This window comes from Rana temporaria, chromosome 13 (genome assembly GCF_905171775.1).
Source record: "Rana temporaria chromosome 13, aRanTem1.1, whole genome shotgun sequence".
NCBI classification, from domain to species: Eukaryota; Metazoa; Chordata; class Amphibia; order Anura; family Ranidae; genus Rana; species Rana temporaria.
This window is the reverse complement of record NC_053501.1, coordinates 30,136,459-30,146,537: the sequence shown is the minus strand read 5'-3', so window position 1 is coordinate 30,146,537 and position 10,079 is coordinate 30,136,459. Positions and strand designations below refer to the sequence as shown.

Below are 10,079 nucleotides of genomic sequence, written 5' to 3'. Positions count from 1 at the left end.
GTGACGGTATTTCACCATCAGCCTTTCTTTGTCTTTTTTTACTCTGTTTTTTCATGTTAAATATCGATGGAGACTTACATGTGTTATATGTGGATTGCAACCATCTAGACCATTTAACCTGGACATATTTGGTTAACTCGAGGTGAGCAGCTGGGTTCACCAAAGGTGTTTATATATAACTTTGGTGTTGGCTCAACTATCCTATTCCCACCTATATTACGGATCTAAGGGTCTCATATATATATTTTCTTCAGGACTGTTTTCCCGTGTATTTTTTCGTATCTTTATTTACTTTTTGATTGCATTTTTATTTTATACACTGGAGATTAAGACTTTACTCCTTTTGGAGCACATTACTGCACGGCAGAACTGCACTGGATCCGGACCTTCCTGGAGTGTAGACCTGCTCACCAAGGACTGTCCCTGTATTGGTCTCACTGTTACATGTTTTATAATATTGTTTTCACTAATAATATTTTCACCAGTCACTCACAAATTATTAATGTGTTCAACATGCTTGTTCTATGATTTTCATCACTGTGCTGTACTCTTATCAGACCCCGACAATTCGTGGAATGTGCAAAGTGTTTATTCAACTACCTGATAATTTCAGACCAGCTGAAAGAATGTGAAAGTCTATATAGCAACTAAGACAGAAGTGATATGTGTTATTCTCTAGAACAGCAGCGCTCAACTCTGGAGGAATAGTGCCTAATCATTTATATCCGTGGGATAAATTATGCACCATTATCTGTGGCAATGGAAGGAATAGTGCCCCATTATTGGTGTCTAAGCAAGGAATAGTGACCCGTTGTTGTCAGTGGAATAATTGGTGCCCCAAGGGCCGCATCCGGCCCACAGGCCACAGTTTGAAGACCACTGATCTAAACATACAGTAGGGGCGCTATAGGTGAAATCTGAGACGTTAAATGTGATATACGTGTCACCTGTGCAAAAAATATATATATAAAAAAATGTGTGTCAATACATCTTTAAATGATGGGTCTGCTGCAGTCATAAATTCCCCACCAATAATGCAGGGTAAGCAATATCACAGAAAAAAGGAGATAACTGCGCCAATCTGAGATGTTGCTGCACAAAGAGGTTCTTTAGCGTGTCATCTTTACGTTAAAATGGAAAATTTTGTTTTAAAGAATTTAACCCAAACATTACATTTGGAATGAATGCTGATCGTTACACTCAGCCACTACTCTTTCTGTTAGTAAACTGCAAAGTGATTATTAATTATCCAGCTTTGTCCTGCATTGCTTATTGAAAAATTAACATGGATAACGAGACCCTCTCATGAAGACTGTAGAAACCAGTCTTCAGATTTAATCCCTGGTGCCCTTGACTAAAGCAAGAAGCCACTGGGTGATTTAACCCACCAGTGATTCCAGATGTTTCTCCATCTCCCCATGTTGTTGTGTTCAGTGTGCTCTAAAAGATTATTAGTGAAAGGTTTGGAAATATACAGTGCAATAAGTTACATTTCATAGTTCTAAAGCTCTGCTAAAAACAACATAATATAAATATTATTCATACACAATACATTTCAATAAAACAAAGGGCAGGCTTGCAATTTAAAAATTAAAACGCATCTGGTTTGTACTGAAAAAACTCTTCTTTCCAGAAAAAGTGAGGAAGGACAACGGGACATCAGCTGAGGGCTTCTTCAAAAATAGCTGATAGGAAAATATTTGGCCTTGTTTGGATCCTGGAGCCACATCCAACTGAAAGAGAAAATAATACTGTATTAACGGACATTATATTCATCAACCATTCTGGCCTTTAATTGTATGCTGAAGTAGCAAAGCAACCCTTCAGGGCTTGCTACAGTGTAATAAGGTCATGACCATTAGACAAACCCAACCTATTTCACCTCTCACAGGCCAGTCTGTATCTGCCGGGTGCCAAGGCCCTGGAGTATGTCCTTATGCCACTATAGTCCACTATCCAAATAACATGTCACACATCAAAGACCAGCCAAGGTTTATTTGCAAGGACAGCATACCACTCACTCCCACCCAAAGCCATGCCCCCAACATGTTTCACCCATAGCAGGGCTTATCATGGGAATCTTTCATGATTAAGCCCTGCTTTGGATTAAACATGTTGAAGGCATGACTTTAGGTGGAAGTGAGTGGTGTTTTCATGCAAAAACCTTGACTAGAGTGAACGTCCTTGGTGTGTGGCATGTCATATGGATGGCCGACTACAAGGTCATAAGTCATGACCATACTTAGTCCAGCCCAAAGATTTTGACAGATCTGGCAACTAGATCAAAATTTCAGCAAGTTCCTGAGAGGAAAATATTTTAAACAAAACCTGCTGTGCTTCCCTACATGATGCTGGTTAGAGACCCAGAAGGAACTCTAAAACATTGACATCACAGTGCCTGGTGGGCCAAAAAGTTGGGGCAGATATTGGAGGAGCTCTAAGGTGGACAGTCTGTCCGTGACTACGGGACAGGTCAATCAGGTGATAGCTGTCTGGGAACAAGACATGCCAGAAAGAAAAGAAGCCAGAGATTGTGGAACAATAGTAGGACCACAATTTCCCAGGGAAGGAGAGAGGGACCAGATAACGAGAAGGCGGAAGAGGCTGCCCTTTGATCATAAGAGTGGATTGTATATTGAGAGGAATGCTGCATGGGACAGAGACCCAAATATCCAAAACTAAATTATGTAATGAATATAGAAAAATGGAATTAACATGCCGAGAACTTTTTGAAGAAAATAACAAATTTACCTTAGTTTGAATTAGAGATTTATTAGCAATCGGGTGCAAAGTTTCATTAAAGTGCAATTGTTCCACATCAAAATCTGTCAAAACTTCATCTTTTTCGACAGACGTCTGTAGCAGAAAAAACAAAACAAAGTAATTAATTGTTCTGAGCTATAAAAAAGCTATAGTTGAGAGCTTTTGGATCCTCTGCCATGGAGATATCACAAGCTCCTAGCAGTATTTAGCCCACTGGACTGCTTGACCTCACCAAAACCCCCACCACTCCTTAGGTGTGCACTACAGTTCTCTCTGTTATATAATTCTGTGGCTGTAGTCAGGGGTGGACTGACAACTCATGGGGCCCCCGCGCAATAGAAGATTATGGGGCCCTCAGGCTTACAGATGGCCACCACACCTGGAGGCAGTGAAGAGGCCGGCCAGCTAAAATCTCAGAATTTTCACATCAAAAGCATGTGGGTTTCGGACATATCAGGGACAGTAAAAAAAACACAGATTTTTACATACTGTTCCTGTTTTTTTTTAGCCTGGCAACCGTGATGGGGCCCCCTAGTGGCATGGGGCCCTCGGGCAGTGCCCGAGAGTTCCAATGATCAGTCCGCCCCTGGCTGTAGTATATCCTATAGATCCAACTACTACAGTGATTTTCAGCATTCCTAGGGGCCGTTCCGTGTATTAGATATGAATACTTACATTGAGCCAAGCTGGACCAATGTGGGTATACAATACAGATAATTCCTGGAGTTCAGTTTTAAAGAATATATAACTGAACCCATTTTTTAAATCTGTCTGGAGTACAGCTTTTACTAATGCAAGTTTACAATGTATGCCAGAGAGCACTTACATTTTCAGCAGAGATGCAGAGCTGGGACATGAGATCTTGACATGCCTTGGCTTTCTGCCAGTCCAACCCAGGATTACCAGGCAGGACGTCTCCAGCTTTCTCTGACCGCTCACAATCAAGCCTGGAAAACAGATTAAACATTTTATTTTGAGTACAAAGCAACACATCACTGAGGATGAAACACAATGTAAATTCTCTACTTTACCATAAGCAAGATTTTAGTAACTGGGACGCAACATTTTCTCCATTAGATGTAGACTCTAAAAGTGCATCCAGGCTCTTCACATCCTCACTTGTTTGCTCTACAGATGGGGCTGGAAAGCTCAGTGCTAAGATTTGTTCACAGTCCTGGGTATGCTGTAGAGAGAAGGATGACAGAGTCTATTAACCAGCACCTTGCCAACTTGTAAAAATAACAAACGGAAATGGAAGCACCACACCACTGCTAAAAGGTCCAGATACAACTTTATTCCAATAAAAGTCAGAGGGACAAATCAAAAAAAGTTTAGGAGCCCTAAAATTCCTACCAAAGTAATTAATCATGTCCTGTCCAAGTTCTGAAATGCTCCAAACATTGGACACTTGCTCTCAGCATCACAGGATTGATTGCGCTTCAATGTTTTAAACCCACGCAATCTCCCTATACGTATATCAGAATCGGGTGAGGAATAGTGCACTGTGCATGCACAGGATTGAAACACAGAAGCAAGCTCACTCCAGTGATGTTGGGGAGTGAGCGTCTAACATCTGGAGAACTTGGGCAGGATGTGGATGATCACTTTTTTGGGAATTTTTGTGGATGACTGTAGGAATGTTGGTCATGGCCCACTGGCAAGTCATTAAAACTAAGGACACTCTTTGAAAACGGCATGCTTGGTCTTGCACAGGGTTGTCCTTAACACAAGGAAAAAGGAGCAGCTGCCCTGGGCCCAGGCATTGTTGTGGGGCCCAAAGCAGCTTCCCCTTAAGCCCGAACATAGTTGACAAGTGGATTTGGGAGGGCCAAAGAAAATGTTTGCCCAGGGTACAATCAATATTAAAGATGGCCCTGGTCTTATACATTAGGGTCCCTAGTGTATTTATACCACAGTGTATTTTAGTGAAAAGGTGAACCTTAAGTTAAATAAAGAAAACAGCTCAGTGGCTAAGTGGTTAGCACTTCTGCTCGGCAGCACTAGGGTTGTTGGTTCAAATCCCAACACAGCACTAACTGCACTGAGTTTGCATATTCTCTCTGTGCCTTTATGGGTTTCCTCCCATACTTCGAAGACATGCCGATAGGTCAATTGGCACCTTTCTAAATTGGCCCTAGTATGTGAGCTAGGGATCTTAGATTGTAAGCTCCTAAAGAAGATGTTAAGCCTCAAGTTGAAATCGCTGGCATCCTCTCCATTTCAGGCATATATAAAGCATGGTGTAAATTTTTTAAAGATTATATTCCTAAATACCCTTTTACACAACTCTACTGAGGTCACGTGGTCCCCCTCCACTGTCCTTCAATCTCAGGAAAGTAGGAGGGTCTGAGACTCCCCTCTGACATTAGCAGAAGGAGACCACCTGACCACACAGCAGAGCTGTAAAAGAAGGTATTTAGGACTATCATTTTTGAAAAATAGAAAGTGCTTTATACATACCTCCCAACTTTTTGAGATAGGAACAAGGGACACCTATTAGCGAAGGTATGTAGGCACAGGACACAAATAGTTTTTTTTACCACTACTATTACTTTATATTGGCTTTGGAAAATTACAAATGCAGCCATTTAGAAATTGGATGAAAGGTTTAGCACTGACAAACACTTTTTTAAAGAAAAAGTGCATTTTATATAAAACTATATAGATCAGACCAAAATGAGGGACACATGAGGAGAAAAGGAGCGACAGAGGGACATTGTTCCAAATCAGACACAGCCCCTCAAAATCAGGGACAGTTGGGAGCTATGTGTTAATGCGCGTTATGTTGCACATTAACGTTGAGTTAAGGCAGCCCATTCAAAAATCACACATTACCTTATTTTTGTAACAATGCAAGGTAATGGCATTCAGGCGCACAAGTGCATTGCTTTAGTGCGTTGGGGGAGGCATTCAAGATAATTGGCCCTGCAATGCATGTTATAAGGAAATGTAAAGCCAGCCTAAAGCCCAGTTGAAGCCTCTCAACTTTCCATCTTTTTACAGTTCATTATCCTTACATGTTACGCTTTGTGACAGGAAATGCCTTAAAATATTTTCTTAGTGAAATTATGCTTCCTTCTCGGCGATTGTAAAGAGAAAAGTTAAAGGAACAAAATAAAAAATAAAACACAACATATTTACAATAGTTTTGCACAGAATAGCTCTGATCCTCCGCTTCTTAGGTCCACCGTCGGCGATCCCAGACCCTCCCTCCTCCGAGTGTCCCTATTGTAAGCCGCTTGCTATGGGGGCACTCGTGTGTGTTCGCTGCCAAGCCATGCTCTGTGTTTCCATAAGACACATACAATGTGTACATTGACATACATAATGCAGCTAGGTCCCACACCGCTCACTGGCTGTGATTGACAGCAGCAGAAGCCATTGGTTCCTGCTGCTGTGTCTGAACCAGTGAGGAGAGAGAAAGAGCAGTGATTCTGCTCTCGCCAGCATCGCTGGATTCAGATCAGGATCAAGTAAGTATAAAGGGGGGCCTGGGGGGGAACCTGCACACAGAAGATTTTTTTATTTTATTGCATACAATGCATTAAGGTAAAAATAACTTCTGACTTTAGAACCACTTTAAGCTCCCCAGATGGATCAAAAAAAGAGGGGGAGGATGGAGGAGGACAGTTTTTTTTTTTTTTTTGCGTAGGAAAAGTTAAGCAGGCTTGGCAGGCAGCCAAGCCTGTCTGTTTTGATTCTGGGTTGGCAGGAAGCCAGGCAGGGCTGGGCGACTCACAGGTGTCATCACTGGGACCTCCCCATTTTTCTTCCAGAATGTGCTGGAATCTTCTGGAAAGGAAGGAGAATAGTAGAGATGGAGCTGTCTGGAGTATTCTGAGGGCCCTGTCAAATCCCCAGTCTGGGATGGTTGCAGAGCCAGTGGAGTGGACTGTGGTGGCACAGACAGTGGAGAGAGGCAGCTGCAGCCAGGAGGGCTGGCAGGGCCTGAACATGTGGTGATGGGATCAGTAGCCACGTGGACAGCTAGCACTAGGACTACTACCATTTTTTTGCTATACCAAAGGGGCCCGCGGTCCCTGCCTGCAAAGGGCATTTACTCAAGCCTGACTAGGCCAGTGTCAGGCCTAAAATTCAGTGCTAGCTGGTCCAGAAAAAGCAGCAATCAAGTGATGTGCTGGAAGTGAGTAGGTGTATATACAGAGAGTGTATATAGTTGAAGTCCCAATTCTTTTTCTTTTTCTTCAATCTAGTGGACATCCCATATCTCACTTATCCCAATCCAAGTTTATTGCCCTCAATAAAACATAAAAACAAAGTATAAGAACTGCTTCTTAATTACTGAGTGTCTGAAGATTGTGTGCCTGGCTGTGCAGGGTGAGAGACAGACCACAACAACCAGCAGCCCCTACGGGGGGGGGGGGGGTACCGATATGCATCTATGGGTTGTCTTACCCTGCAGTGATCTATTCTGTCATAGCTGAGTGGTTGCCACACCCTTCATCAGAAGTTCCTTCCTGCTGACTTGTATTGAAGAGAACTGGAGAGATGTGTCTGACCAGTTCCGTTACATTACTCAGGGAAATGGGTCCAACACATAGTATTGAATTGTATAGTCATAGGCACACCCTGCACAGCTGCTAAAACAGGCAAGTGGAGGACAGACAATGAAAATGGAGGTAATAAGTGTATTGTCTATTTTTCAGCATATCCATTTCTGTGATTTAAATTTGGCTTCATGCAGAAGAGCTGCTTTACGGCTAAACCTGTTTAGCTAGAGAGATCGGAATACACAGAAGTAGTCAGCAGGAAGAAACCTCACTCCCCTGCTTCCCAAGCAAAGAGAGAACCATCTTTTTTTCTTCATTTACACAGGCTGCCAACAGGTAATGCTGGGCCCAGCATGCTTTAATACAGGGTGCATCTATGACACCCCATTTGCAAATGTTAATTTACCCAACAAGAAAAGATAATTATAAGGATATTAGTTTTATACACTTGAAAGCTTCAAGCAGAGCTTGCACTAAACAGAGAGGTCTACTTGTTACATTAGGACCTCAATCCTCATTATAAATGGCTGTATTAAAACATTGTGGGGGGGAAAAAGTACAATATAAAGTACCTACCAAACACTTGGCTTCGGCCTAGATGAGGGCAACATCCCTCTGTCAAGATCCTTGAGAATGCTGAGACTCCCAAATCTCGCAAGAAGACACTCCTGGTACTGTGATTAAACGTCTTCTAATGGGTATTGGCCTACTAAACATTCTTCGGGAGCACTCCAGATGGTTGTTGACATCACCTTCTACTCTATAGGGGCTTGGGTTAAGGTATGTTATAATTAAACATTTTTTCCCACAGGGAATTTATTATGTGGGTGGAGGGCTCTGATAATAAATTGTAACGAGCAAACCTTTTTTTTTTTTTTTGTGCAAGGTCCACCTCCTTGGTTAAACATGGATATACCCCTTGATTTCAACAGAGTGGTTTGTAAGACTGGAGCGCTTTCGTTTTTACAAGTACCTACCCCATCTTCTTCATTAAATGCATCCCATTCATCTTGGACTTCGGTTTGCTCAGTGCAACAATCTCCATTGGAGGTAAAAGTAGTAAAAGAGTTCAACTGCAAGGCTTCATCTGCATAGTAAAATTGTTCCGACTGTGGAGTGAACTCATCAAACCCCTCAAAGTCTCCCCATGTGTTAGAGACCTCTGGTAATGCTCGGCTTGTGTCACACTCTTCATAATGTGAGGTAGATCCTACAGGCTTCTCCTCTGGGCAAACATTGTCCAAACAAGGCAAAACAGGCAAGGTTTTATTCTCTGCATCACCGGTGAATCCGATAATACCGTCACTGACATCCTTCATGGTCCTTCATGGATTTTACAGGTCTGAAGCCAGGTACTGACGTGAACATAGAATATTTTCCTTGTCGATGTATCAGAAATGTCTTTTAGTATGAACTTCATTCACTAATGGAAAAACAAAAGAAAACAAAACATTTAAAGTAGATCGAAACCCAATGGCTTAAATTTCATATAAGTTTTACATTTGTTAATTTCACCTTGAAAGTGTCTTTCAATTCGATTAAAACTATTGTGTTCTTTAAAAGGATACCTTGTAATTCTGCCATGGAGGTCCTAGTGCATTACCCCAATTTTTTTAAAGAAACCAAATGACCAATAGAATACTCACAAAAGGACAGAGGTGACAGCAGACTCTGATGGTTGACCAGTGTGGCAACGAATGACCACACTGTGGAGATGTTGGAAAGCCGATGCTTTTCAGGGATGCGTACCTGAAACGTGTCAACATCGCCACAGTCTGGTCAGTCGTCCCCACACTGGTCAACCATCAGAGTCTTTTGTGCATTTCACTTTTGTCCTTTGTGAGTATTCGATTGGCTATTTTTTATTTTTTTTATAAATTTGGGTAAGGCACTAGGTGTTTGCGCCCCATGTGTGCCAGAGGCCCACTTTCGCATGACATGATTATACTGGACCCAGTTTACCTATACGGAAAGATACCGTGAACCGCTTACGTCCAACTAGAGACCTAGAAAGAAACCACTGACTCTGCTTCCCCCTCCCTATATTGGTGGTCACATGACCATTAAAAAGATAAATGACTTAAAGCGGAGTTCCGCCCAAAAGTGGAACTTCTGCTTATATGCTTCCTCCCCCTCCGCTGCCACATTTGGCACCTTTCAGGAGGTGGGGGACAGGGACCTGTTTTTGACAGGTCCCCTTCCCCACTTCCGGAGGGGGTGGGGGGGCTGCGGCCCCATCTCCTGGAAGTTCAGTCCCCTTTCACTGGGACAATTAGAAAGCGCAGTGCAGTAGGTTCCCTTACCAGGAATGGCGGCGGCAGTACCCGACAGCCAATCCAAAGATCGACTGGGGTGAGGACACTGCAGGCTCCCTGGACAGGTAAGTGCCCTAATATTGAAAGATTACAAGTCAGCAGCTACAGTCAGGGCCGCCATCAGGAATTATGGGGCCCCTTACACAGCTCCAGGCATGGAGAACCAGGGGGGGGTGCTGCCGCCTGAAATTGAGAAGCGGGGGGGGGGGGGCTGCCGCGAATTGAGAAGCGGGGGGGGGGGGCCTTTACAAAAAAAAAGTAATAAAGAAAAATATATATAAAAAAAGGGGGTTGCCATCCAGGGCCATGGGGACCTCTGGGCCCTTTAATAAAAAAAAAAATTGGCCCTTTAATAAAAAATAAAATAAAAATATTTAAAAAAATATATTTTTTTAATAAAAAAAAAAATAAAAAGGGCTGGGGAGTTGCCACCTGGGGCCCTGGGGACCTCCGGACCCCTTACAGGTGTACTGCCTGTACCCCCATGATG

The 10,079-nt window shown here is 42.8% G+C and overlaps 1 protein-coding gene across 2 annotated transcripts in view; it reads right to left on the bottom strand.

Annotated features, from left to right (window-relative positions):
* Window positions 1-573: 573 nt before the first annotated feature.
* The window catches only part of CLBA1 (clathrin binding box of aftiphilin containing 1), a 32,819-nt gene continuing 23,313 nt past the window's right edge, over window positions 574-10,079 (bottom strand). The window contains exons 4-8 of one of the 2 annotated variants that reach the window (XM_040333635.1): window positions 8,252-8,697; window positions 3,795-3,946; window positions 3,590-3,710; window positions 2,752-2,856; window positions 574-1,733 (exon numbers count right to left, since the gene is read on the bottom strand). In XM_040333635.1, coding sequence (XP_040189569.1) covers window positions 1,584-1,733; window positions 2,752-2,856; window positions 3,590-3,710; window positions 3,795-3,946; window positions 8,252-8,593 — 870 coding nt within the window. In that variant the 5' untranslated portion in view covers window positions 8,594-8,697 and the 3' untranslated portion in view covers window positions 574-1,583. The remainder of the gene's footprint in view (window positions 1,734-2,751; window positions 2,857-3,589; window positions 3,711-3,794; window positions 3,947-8,251; window positions 8,698-10,079) is intronic. The other variant, XM_040333637.1, reaches the window with a different exon arrangement.